At 36.6% G+C, this 12,728-nt stretch overlaps 1 protein-coding gene across 1 annotated transcript in view; it reads left to right on the top strand.

The window, feature by feature from the left end:
- Nucleotides 1-6: 6 nt before the first annotated feature.
- CUNH5orf42 (chromosome unknown C5orf42 homolog) overlaps nucleotides 7-12,728 on the top strand; it is a 59,704-nt gene continuing 46,982 nt past the window's right edge. The window contains 12 exon segments of the mRNA XM_017730234.1: nucleotides 7-192; nucleotides 330-481; nucleotides 1,288-1,423; nucleotides 1,616-1,735; nucleotides 2,559-2,788; nucleotides 3,109-3,215; nucleotides 4,904-5,060; nucleotides 6,297-6,400; nucleotides 6,543-6,725; nucleotides 8,088-8,337; nucleotides 9,314-9,466; nucleotides 10,685-11,442. Of these exon segments, the coding sequence (XP_017585723.1) occupies nucleotides 401-481; nucleotides 1,288-1,423; nucleotides 1,616-1,735; nucleotides 2,559-2,788; nucleotides 3,109-3,215; nucleotides 4,904-5,060; nucleotides 6,297-6,400; nucleotides 6,543-6,725; nucleotides 8,088-8,337; nucleotides 9,314-9,466; nucleotides 10,685-11,442 (2,279 nt within the window). The 5' untranslated portion in view covers nucleotides 7-192; nucleotides 330-400.

The raw sequence follows: 12,728 nt of genomic DNA, 5'->3' as shown, positions 1-12,728 counted from the left end.
CGCCAGGCCGGCGCCCCTGCCCCTGGAGTTCCTGATCTCGCCGGACGTTTTCCTCGTCTTGTGCGTTTTTGGAGTTCTTAGCAATGTTCTTGCTTCTTCTCTCTCTTAACTGCTTCTGGCAAGTGTGTGATAACCCGCACGGCTGAGCAGCACATCGCCGCTGAGCTGCACGGACGAAAATATAGTTTGGAGGTACGGATAAGCATCAGTTCTCTTTGTGTTTAGCAGGAAGCTGCTAGAGATAGTCAGGACTTTGCGTCTGAATTCCTCTCCTCTGCGCCTGCCCCCAGATAACAAAAACTTTCGGTCTATTTTTTTTTCTTTCTCAGTTTCTCTGTAAATGTGTGAAAAAACCACTATTTGCTTTTTTGTGTAATGGTTACCTAGAAGTTTAGTAAGAATGGAGATTAAGCTAGATGTGCTCATCTCTACGTGTATCAAGCAAAGAAAACCATGGCCTCGCATATCATGGGTTGGACAGGTAAGTGCAATGAACTCGTTATATAAAATTCTGCAAAGAGTTTTAATTGTATAATACTTTGCACTTCCACTTGCTTTAGGAGGGTGTAAAAACAACCTCAAGAAGTGATTTGAGTGCATCTTAAGGGTTATCAAAATAAACGATTTTTATCTTATTGATATGAGGCTGGAGATTCAAAATTTCTCAGGGAAACATTGCAGAGCCTTTTTTTTTCCTACCCCAAAGACCCACACCTTAGATGAGATTGTTGCTTTGATGGTTCTAGTTTTCATAACCTTTTTTACAGTACATTATGGGAAATGAGAACAATTTGGTTTTCCCCATTGCATCCTGCATCTGTTGAAAGACATTCTTTCTTAGACTTCGATAAAATGAGACTAATTTTTTTGCTTCTATGATTTGAATTTAGGAAAGTTTGAATTTAAGGCTGGTTTGTTTTTTTTTTTTCTACTGAAATCACTGGCAGCTATCTCACTCAATTAAACACTGTAAGACAAGATAGCTAATGTCCAATTTTTGTCATTTTTTAGCAGGTACTTTAGTTGAGGTACTTGGAATAACTTTTTAATAATAACTGTAAAATTGTTTGGTCGTTTGAAACCTGTGAATCAAGTTCATCATCAGTATAGGTCCATGGTAGATATGATGTACTGTAAGGCAAATATACCAAAGAATGAAGTTAATATGGCAATTGCTGCTCTTACTGTATTTTTCCCCTAACATTTTTTTATCTCAGCATTATTTTTCAAGCTTGTGTAGAAAACAGCATTTTGAAAAAATTAAATGCTCTTTAATTCTTTCAATAGGAAAAAGAGGCTGTTTTTCTTCTAGATGGTAAACGTATAAATGAAATTAACCTGGCTTCAGGGAAGACAAAGAAGAAAATCCCTTCGCTGCAGTCATTGTTGAAAAATGTGGTTGTCTTAACAACATCAGGAAATGGTTAAGTATAATAGCTTATGTATTATAAACTGAGGTCATTTTATTTGTATTTGTAAGAGTCTGGAAAGGCAGATATCTAAAGGATCTGCCAGTTCACTGTTAGCTCTAAAACTGTGGCTAAGATGGAAGAGAAGTAATTTTAAGTACTTCACAGTAATATCCTTCAAAACTTCTCTTCCCCAATGAACACAGCTGCTTGGTTGGCAGGAATACTTACAACAGGAGAGCTATTTCTTTGGAATAAAGATTGGGACTACTTGAAAATTGTGCCAGCAATCGAAGAGTCCAAGAAAGTAGTAGCAGCAGCAGAAGGTAGGTTTCTTTTCAATTAATCCTGTAAAAAAATGGAATAGAGGGAAACTTGTTTTCCATTCTTTAAAAGCTATTACGTGAGTAAAAACTATATTATCATATTGTTTTGCATTTGTATGATTTGTATGCTAGATAAACTTTGGCAAATGTCCTTTGTTATTTGGGTGATACAGATTTTTCTTTTATTAATCCCTGTAAATAGTTCATTTTCAAATACTGTAAGTGTATTTTTTTAATGGTTAATTTTTTACTGTAAAAAAGCATTCCTGACTAGGTTATCAATATTTTAGAGCAGATATACATTTGATGTAAACAGTATATGGATAATTTGAAGCCTGTTCTCTAGGTGGGCTTTTATGACAAATGCTAGCTGGAGAGAATAAAGTCAAGACACATATTTGCAAACTTAAGTATCAAATACTGCCTTGTATTGGATAGCGTCACTGATACCAGCTTGTAAAGTTAAGTGTTGCAGAAGAAATTCTGTAATTTCAGGGAAGATCAGTAGTACACTTAAGAGCTAAAAGGAATCCATAGTAGAGCCCTTAGACAATCTCAGGAAACATCTCTAATGGCTGAGTGTTGTGGGAAAGATACTTCATAGGATGCATAGAGATGAATGTCCATCTGACATTACTGCTGCCCAAGGTCTGCTATCAGTGGTGAAGCTGGAAATTTAAGACGCTTAACATGGCAGCTTGGATTTCTTGTCATAGATGGGAAGTAAAATTTGCTTCTTCTATTCTTTTTAATTTTATGTCTAATGACGGAACAAAAACTGTTCTGGCACATTGTTGTGTTTGTTGTTATTTTTTCCCTCCAGAGTGTTCAATGAAGTTGTACTTGTATGTATCTGGAGATGGCAGAAAGGTACTATTAACTACTCCTACAGCATGTGTCTTTCTTTGGGAGAGCACAGAACACAAAAATACAGCCTCTTGTAAAAACTCTTCTTCTGGGCGTTGGACACAAATTTTACCTGATGAATCAGTCATATTGCCTTCTACTGAAGAAAAAGAAACTGGAGTGCATGCTGCTTTCATACAAAATGAGGTAAGAAATAAACCGTAAAGCAATCATTTTATTTCTTAGTTAAATTAGAGCAACAAAAGCTTCAGTGAATTTTGAAAGCCATGTCTGCCTCTTCGGCATTTTGTTACATTTAATGACAACATAAGAACAGCTATACTGGATCAGATCAGAGTGTCTGGCCTATTTATATTCTTGGCAGCCTTTACATTTCTGAATGACAACATTGTATTATTTAATCTGAATTGAAATAGCTATTGATCTAAATACATGGATAATTAAAGAGAAGTTTGTGTGCGATGAGCTTTTTGGGATTGTTTTGATTGTTTTCTCTTTTTTTACAGGTACTAGGTGATTGCTGTTTATCTGCTTTTGTGTTTTACTCTGGCGATTGTTTGGTGCTCACATTTTTGATTCTTCGATGGCATGAAAGTGCCTTTAAAAATGTTAGGTAAGTTCAAAGATATCTGAAGTTACAACAGCTTCAGGAACATTTTAATTATTTTTTATAGTTGGGATTCAGAGATGCAACTGAACACATTTACATGGATGTCCAGTTAGCCTATGGTTATAAGCACCTACTTATGTTCACATATGTATGTTTTTAGGATGCCCTCTGTGATTTTAAAGCCATTCTCCCCTGTCCTTTACATGTCCCCTGTAAAATGTGTTAATATAACAGCATTTATTTACATATTCCATACTTCATTATCAGCTTACACCCAGATAAAAATGTGTGTATTCTTCATTCTATGTGGGTAGCTATGTATACATATGCCTGTTGGCACGCACATGTGTTTTAGTGTCATAGTTCTTTGCATTATGATAATAGAATGTATTTTTCTTGTTTTTTCTTATATTGCTTATTTTATATTTTCTTATATTTCTTATACAGCCATGAATGCCCTGACTACCTCTTCCTCTTCTTTATTATGCGGATTTGTGTATTTTATTGGTTTTCTGTTGCCCTTTCCATTTCTTTTGCTTGATGAGAATAGTGTGTCTTTATCTGGGTTGGGACCAAATACTGACACAGTTATACTGATACAACCAGTTAAAAATGCAATTGAGTAATAATCTGGAGTATATGTGTAGTCCGTTCCTCTTGCTGGGTGACATATATATCTATGAGTTTAAATGGATATGTCCTCTGCAGGTGTTACTTGAATAATTTGCTAAAATTTTGTCCTACACATGATGTGGTACAACTGCTTTTGTTATATGATGTTCTTTTTATACTGACTTACTAATGATGTCCTCCTTGACCTAATCTTCAGTTTATCAAGGGCATGGTAATTCCTTTCTGGTAAAATAAAAAATGAAATAGAGCATAAAATACTCAGTGCAGAAATGTCTGTCTGTCTGTCTATCTGTCCGTCCATCCATCCATCCATTCACATCATAGTAGTTGCAGCCTGAAATTGTAACCACATTTCTAAAACATTTTACTAATATTTTCTTATGCCAACTTAGGCTTAGTTTCATTGCTTGCTGTTTTTTAATTAATTTTTTCATATTATTTTTTTTTTCCTGTCAGTTGGACGGCATGCTTCTAGACAGAATTGTATTTTCTGTCATGGTTTGAATCTTTTTAAGATCACAGAATGGTTTGGATTGAAAGGGACCTGTAAAGGTCACATAGCCTAACCTCCCTGCCATGGGCAGGAATACCTTCCACTAGATCAGGTTGCTGGAAGCATAATCCAACATGTCCTTTAACACTTTCAGTAATGGGTCATCCACAGATTTTTGTTCAGAGCCGCATAGTGTTGATTTTCAAATTCTGAGTATTCCTGGGGTGGATGGTATTACAAGGTCTGAGGAAGCTCTTCCTGGCTAGAGTGCAAGTGCCTCAATTATGTGTCATTGATCTATATAGATTTGCATGTTCTAGACTTACAGTCCAAATTCCCATCCCATAAAAATAATTCTTAGTGCTCAGATATAATTTTTAAACTTGAGTAAATACAATTTTTCTTTTTCATTCGTAAAGCATATGAAGAAAAACAGGTGGGGGTTTTTTTTATAGCTCATGCTTTATATGATTTTGTATTGCATGATTTTTTACTATATAGGAATAATCCCATTCTGCAAAATGGAGTGACCACTTGGTTTTGTTGTCTTTTTGTTGGTATTCAGTTCTTTGCCATACCAGATCCAGTGGGTACAGCAGACTTGTTCTCTTGTTAACTTGGTTCCTCAGTGTGTGTCTGTAAAGTCAAGGGGAGCTCTGCTATGTGCATTTGCAGGAGATGGACTTCTGCTTGCAGTAGCTGTTAACCAAACTAATCCAAAGGTATGTATGACAGGGCATCATTTAAGCTAAGAGTTCAGTTTGAATGAAGTGGTAACGAGGATTTAAAAACACAGTTTTAGGGTGATTCGTCAGCACTCATAAGGGGACATGGAATTACATTCACATTGATATCCACAGCTAAAAACTTTTAACTACAGCTCATAATTGTTTGAATGTGATGTTCAGTTAGAAGTAGGTATAAGATCCTCTGTCATTTCTAAGCTGCGATAATAAAGAAGTTAATTTCAGTTACTGCATTTTATCTGCAAAGATTCTGGGTGATTCTGATGCCATGATGATTTTTTGCCTTTTCTTTTAAACCCCTTTTATACCTTTTTACAACTTCTGTATTCTTAGTGCTTTTTGCCTACGTTCTTGGACTTGTTTGTCAAGCTGAGAGACTAAACATTTTAGAAGCTTCATAGCTAGGGATCAGTGTGCCCCAGACCCCAAGGTCCTCTCCAGAACACATTCTGTAAACCAAGATAGAACCATCCAGGGGAAGGTTCCTTGGGGAGGGGGGGCTCATTCAAGCCTCTCATTGGGGAATCTTTGATAGATATGCTAATTAGTAAAACCTATAATGCTATACCCGATCTTTTGGGAGGCACCGTAGTGTGCATTTCGGTGCATTTGACCTGGACGTAGTGCACCTAAGGATCCTTAAAATAAATACCAAGGTAAAATCCCTTTTTCCCTTCTAACCGTGTTTGACTCTTGATTTTAAGACCAGGAAAAGGCATCCATTCTCAGTCAAGCCTCAGCCTAACATGTTTTGGAGTTCCCGCTTCATAGTGTTATTCCTATTAACAACTCAGAGGTCAAATTTTAATGTACTTTTTAATGCTTATGATGATGGGGAACATGGACCAGTTTATTTGATGTACCAAGTTGGGATGATGCAAACCTTCAAACCTCCAGTTGTTAATTACCAGAAAGACTAAAGAAGACAGATCTTACATTGAGTGTTTTAGAAAAAGTTATGTTAAAAAGACTATTGAGTCATATATTAAGTATATCATAATTCTTAGTTATTTTTCAAGTGTTGAACAAGGTGTAGAATTTAATAAATATTCACATAGTAGTAAATATTGAAATGCAATGTCATTTTCATGTATAGTAATGTTACCAGTACACCAAATATAATGCATAAGTAAATAGTAGACATTTTTTTTACAATAATGACATTTTGATACAAACATTTATGATGTCTTTACATTTATTTTTTCTTTCTAGGCAACTCAGGTTTTATTTTTAAATACGTTGAATTTTGTAACTGTTTCGGGTAGCCTTCGAGGTTGTAGTAGCAAGAGTAGCATGACCCCATCCAGATTCATCAGGTCAGTAATTGATGCTGTTTCTCCTGCTGTTGTGGATTTTTTTGTTTTGTGCTATGGCTTATTTGTTTATTTTATAACTATCCTAACTCTCTGATGCAGAAATTTGACAGAGAAAAAATATTTTTTTACCTGCCCAATTTAGATCTTACTGGGTTGGCGATATGTGTTGGACTCCTGATAGCCTTTTCTTGGCTTGCATGTTAAAACGTGGATCTTTGATTTTATTGACATGTATGGGTGAATTGCTGACCTTAATTGCTTCTGGATGCTCTGTAGAATTTGGACCAGCACAGTTTATTCCATTTCATCCACTAATAACATACAGGTAAAAGGGTTTGAAAAGGTTTATATATTTCTGTCTTATGGTGTTACCTTACTTTCTATCATATTTATTATAATTTTGCATAAATGTAATCTTTCAAATTCACTCTTTTGCTTTTCATGTGTCTTTCCAATATCTGTTTCTCATTCATAGTTCTCTTCTATTTCTTATAATGCGTTTGTCGTGATGAAAATTGACATTGCGACAATGTAAGTATACATAAAGTGATTTGTTTTTCTAAAACTGTTTGAATTTATTAGTAATTAAAATTAGCATTTTTTAATGAAAGAAGAAAAAATGAAACTTACGAAAGTGCTTAAAGTGCAAATTTATTTTAATCCAGTGCTATTTCTCTGCTCACTGTTTAATTTTATGTATAGAATCTGATGTAAGATATTGTAAATAACATATTTGCATGGACAGAAACTAGGTAGTTTTAAAAATGTTGTTCTGGGATTTTCTAGATCTGAATTCTGAGGTTATGCTGCTGGGTGCATGAGAGAGTAGAAGGTGATAAATACACTTTAGCATAAACTGAAAGTAACACAGTCAAATAGAGAAAACAAGATAGAATCTTAGCTTTAATTATTTTTTAAAAATCTTACTAATTTTGCATGCCTTAAACCAGATAGTGTGTAAATATAAAACCTTGTGAAGGCATTCAAAGCGGTATACTACCTTCTTACACTATCTGGTTGAAAAATCAGATACTAAAATGTATTAAAATACATGAATTATGATGAGATATTGAATGTATGCTGCTACTTTTTTTTCAAATAAACACAATGTATTAGGTGGCTAATAGAATACATGTATTACACAGTTTTCTGGAACTCAGTAAGGAGGGATTTCTGTATAAGGAAGACCTTTCTGAAACAGAAGATTTGTGTGTTTATATAATTTTTCTATTGAATGTCCTAACTGATGCTGAAATTGTGAGATTCAGATTTTCAGGATTCTTTTGTCTTTCATATATGACTTTCATAGCGTAACCCTTCAAATTTCATATTCCAGTATTTGTCATAACAAATAAGAGCTAGATAAGAAAGTGTGAGATAGAAATTTAAAGTCAAATTATGAAAAAGTACAATTATTACTAATGAAATAATAAATGAATACTGAAAGCTGGTTTTAATTTCTTTAAATTAAAAGAAGTTGCTACTGTAGTAAAATACTGGCATCTTGCAAGCATAAATAGTGTTATCCAGAGCACTCATCCTGCAAAAGTTTAGACACTTCGCTAGGATTCTGAAAGGACTTACTTGGATAGTAGAGTGCATGGTATTACATGTTATGAAGTTATTCCTGTTTGTGATTATTACATATGATAGTTGCTTCTTAATTTTTGATGTATTTCTATTTTAGACAGCACCGCTCTTTCTGTCGAGACTCCAGCCAGTCTCTTGGTTCTTCAGATTCTGAATGTGACCTCATGAGACAGAGATTCTCTGTTGCTTCACATCCAAGACTACCCTACCTCATTGTCTCTGATGGATATATGATAACACTGCTCAGATTTCCTAACAACTTTTCGCCATCAGGATTTATAAGATCCCTTCTGCTTGATTCAACCCAACAGCTTGAAAATATCCATCAGAATTTGCTGAACTTCAAGGTAGGGTTATGAACTGTTTTGCAGGCTTTAAGTAAAAAATTTCATGTGCATGAAAAAGTGTAAAATCTAGACTGAATACCTTTGAATTATAAAGTTGTTTAAACATGTTGATCTGCCAAACAATGAATACAGTTTTACTGAAATTTTATTCCTTTGATGTCTGGGTGATATTTCAGTAAAATGTAGTGGGTGGGACAGTCTTAATTGTCACTATATTACTTTTTGTTGGAACTGTAAAAGAAGCAGGGATTTCTACATCTGTACAGTTGATTCAGGGCATTGACAGGCATTATGCTGCTCTGACAAACTCACCCTTTCAAAATGATGCAGAAAGAATTCTGTAAGTCCTCTCTAACTTTGTCCCAATGGTTCTGCATGTATTTGTCTACTAGCTGTTCAGTCAAGGGTGGCAATTAAAGCTTAATTAAAGCATTTCTGTTTAATTTTCTGTCACTTCTAAATTGAGCAAAGTCTGGGAGAAGGGAAACCATTGAGGGAAGAGGTCCTGGTACCGTTGCTGACCACATAAGATATAACAGATACTTAGTTCAGAATACTTGCATTTGCTGATAGAATGCAACTTCTCAGTTGCAATTCAGTTTCTGTTCTGGATTTTTGGAGAAGTGAGCTATCATGGTGTTCCTGCATAAGCTAGAATAGTGAGCTTGAGGATTTAAAGAGGTACGTGTAGTAAAAATGCAGAAAAATCCTACATACAGGCAAATTTCTAGGCATCAAGAAAGCAAATTCTTTCAAACTAAAGTTGTCTGGTGTGAGAGATTTCTGCTCCCCAAAGCATGGTGAGGTGATAGTTTGTTTCTGTGCAACAGATGCTTGCTGACCTGTTCTCCCTGTCTTTCTGGGACTTTTGAACTGGAGCTTTTTACATCAGTCACCAATTTCCTTGACTTGTTTAGAAAGTGTCTGTCTTGCTAGAAACTGATAATATGTTTTCTGTTGTTGTTATTTCTTTTAGTCTAAAGGGAGATCTTGGTATTTAAGATCACTGATGTCTTTAAAAGCTAGTCTTTTAAAACAAGTTCAAAATCAAAGTTCTATCTTCTCCACCATTCCGAGATTCCTGGAGGAGGACACAACAGAAATGAATGAGAAAACCATGGATTTACTGGTACTTAATGGCATTTTTCCACTTACAATTGTGAAATTACACAAGTTTAAGGTATTATAAGGGGAAATAACAGTGGGGTTTTTTTAAAAAAAAAAAAGGTTTATTTGTTCTTGTTACATGTATTTAAAATAATTCAATATTGGTTAAATTCTCTTTTTCTGTATAGGTGTGAGGAACATGCTTATTTTCTTCAACTGATACTTGATTTTTTTTTTCAAGCATAATATTTCCTTCAGTATGTATTCACTTTTGGAGGAGTATGTGCCAATCTACATATATATCAATTTACTGTGTTTCAGTAGATAGAATGGTTTGTGTTGGAAGGGACCTTAAGGATCATCCAGTTCCACCCTCTTCTAGGGGCAGGGACACCTTCTACACGTCCTGGCCTTGGACACTTCCAGGATAGGGCAGCCACAGTTTCCCTGGACAACCCATTCCAGAATCTCAGCACTTTCACAGTAAAGAATTTCTGCCTAATACCTTATCTAAGCCTGCCCTCTCTCAGCTTAAAACCGTTGTCCCTTGTTCTATCACTACCTGACCATGTAAAAGTCTCTCTCCTGCTCTCTTGTAGCCCCCTTTATGAAAGGTCCCGTAAGGTCTCCCTGGAAACCTAATACTTTAGCTTCACTTTATAATAAAATGCATGGGGCTGTAGAGTATTTTAGTAACAGTCTTATCCTTAGTAAATAAGATACTTATCTTTATCCTCAGTTTTAGAGGGTTCTTCAATCAGTTCCAAAATCTGTATTTGTCTTTTGGAAGAGTGGCCCTGTGATCATAGCTATTGAAGAGCCTTTCCCAACTTCATTTCATGCTTTTGCATTTTGGTTTGTTCTTTGAAGCTTTTGAGCTTTTTTGAATAGCTTTTATATCTTACAGGTATCTGGCAAAATCTCTGTCTTGTACTCTAGGCTTAATGAAGGACAGGGTTTCACTTTCTGATATAGTATCTACTGCTGTATTGGCAGTGTAATTTTGTTGTTAGGTAATTTAATTTCTGTCTGCCCAACTGTTTTGCAAATAATGACATTTAATTTGAGATTGAGATGAAATTGCAGTTTATTAAATGTACTAGCATTTAAGCAAGGTAATTGAGCATAAAAATTTCATTTGTGAGACTCACTAAATGTTGGTTCGTAACAGTCTATGCTCTCTCTCTCTATCAATAATAAACTTGAATTAAACTGTTGATTTTTTGCTTGTCTGATTTAGGACCATGAAGAAGAATCAGACAATGAAAAGCAGTTTTGCAATAACCCTTCCAGCTTCTGTAACGAAAGAATCCATTCGTTTGTTAGTAAAGCTGATCAAGGCTGCTTAGAATTTGCATCAATGTTTGATACCATCCATGCAGAAGATGATATTGAAGAGAAAGATAAATCATCACTGGAACTATATTCCATTCAGAAAAACCTCCTTGGTGCATGGCAGATAGGGATTTCAAAAAATACGGAAGAGAAAGATGTGTTACTGAATTACACAGTGAACTGCATTATCCACTTTTTCAGCATTGTTCAGTTTGTGAAATGTACTTTGCTAAACCAGGATGCGTCTTTAAACAAGTCTGTGAAGAGCACTCAATGGATGCACTGTGTCCTGAAATATTTTCAGCAGTGTTTGACTGTCTTGTACTGGCATTCAAGAGCCAGTGTGACTGGGCATGTGGCAAAACTGACATTAGAAACTTTAAAACTGATGCTTATACAGCGACAAGATCAGTTGTTCTCAAAAAACCTTTTGGCATGCTTCTGTCTTTTGAAAATGGTTTCTCACACCCTAAGTAGAGTATGTCTAATACAGTATGAGAATTTTTTTTCATCTCCTGACAGTAACATTCTTGTGGAACTTGACTCACTCACTGTGCCTGTTTTCTTAGTTCTTGATGACAGTACTACTCAGCAGTTCAGCTCACTGAAATCTCTGCTTAGAGAGCCTCCTCAAGTAAACCGTGACACAGAAACAGAAAAAAGGTATGAATAATCTTTGCATGGGGAAAAAAAAATGTACAGCAAAACCAGGTGATCAGGCCCAGCCAGCACAGGTTTATGAAAGGTGGGTCCTGCATGACCAACCTGGTCTCTTCTGTGACAGGTCACCTACTTGATGGATGAGGGAAAGGCTGTGGGTACTGTCTACTTGGACTTTAGTAAAGCCTGTGACAAAGGTTCCCAGAACTTCCTCCTGGAGAAACCGGCTGCTCGTGGCTTGGACAGGAGTGCTCTTTGCTGGGTTAAGAGCTGGCTAGTGGCTGGGCCTGGGGAGTGGTGGTGAATGGAGTTACATCCAGCTGCGGCTGGTCACTGTGGTGTTCCCTAGGACTCAGTATTGGGGACAGCCCTGATTAATATCTTTATCAATGATCTGGATGAGGGGATGGAGAGCACCTTCAGTCAATTCACAAATAACACTAGGTTGAGTGGGAGTGTTGATCTGCTAGATGGCAGGAAGGCTCTGCAGAGGGATCTGGACTCACTGCTTTGATAGGCTGAAGCCAATGCTATGAGGTGCAATGAGGCCAAGTACCAGGTCTTGCCCTTGGATGAAAACAACCCCAGGCAGCACCGCAGGCACTATATCAGGCAGTATATCAACAGGCTGGGGTAGAGTGGCTGGAAAGCTGCCCAGCAGAAAAGGACCTGGGGTGCTGGTTGACAGCAGGTGCACATGAGCCAGTGTGTGTGCCCAGGCGGCCAAAAAGGCCAATGGAGTCCTGGCAGCAGGACCAGGGAAGTGACTGTTCTTCTGTACCTGGCACTAGTTGAGGCATCAAGTCCTGCGTCCAGGTCTGGGCCCCACAGTAGCTGAAAGGGTTGTCAAGCATTGGAGCTGGCTGCCTGCGAAAGTGGGTTGAGTCTCCGCTCCTGTAGGTATTTAAAGGATGTGTAGCTATGGTGTTTAGGGACGTGGTTTCGAGGTGGACTTGGCAATGTTAATGGTTGGACACAATGATCTTATGGGTGTTTTCCAACCTAAGTGGTTCTTCATGATGGAACAAAAATTGTATGAGTTGAACTATTAACTGCAATACCCTTTTGGGTTTTTTTCCTGCATTTTACTCCATGGAAAGTAAAAGATAAACAATTAAAGCATGCAGATTAAGGCTCAGACCTATAGTTGAATATAGTTTGTTTGTGGTGACTATACTGTCACTGCAAATCAGCTTGACGATAACTGATGAGTTGACAGCTGACACCAGGCCTGGTAGTGCAGCATCAAATCAGATATCAAAAATTTAGACGGTTTAAGTGCCTCTCTT

This window comes from Corvus brachyrhynchos, unplaced genomic scaffold, assembly GCF_000691975.1.
Source record: "Corvus brachyrhynchos isolate BGI_N302 unplaced genomic scaffold, ASM69197v1 scaffold42, whole genome shotgun sequence".
In the NCBI taxonomy this organism is placed as follows: domain Eukaryota; kingdom Metazoa; phylum Chordata; class Aves; order Passeriformes; family Corvidae; genus Corvus; species Corvus brachyrhynchos.
This window is presented reverse-complemented; position numbering and strand designations above follow the sequence as displayed.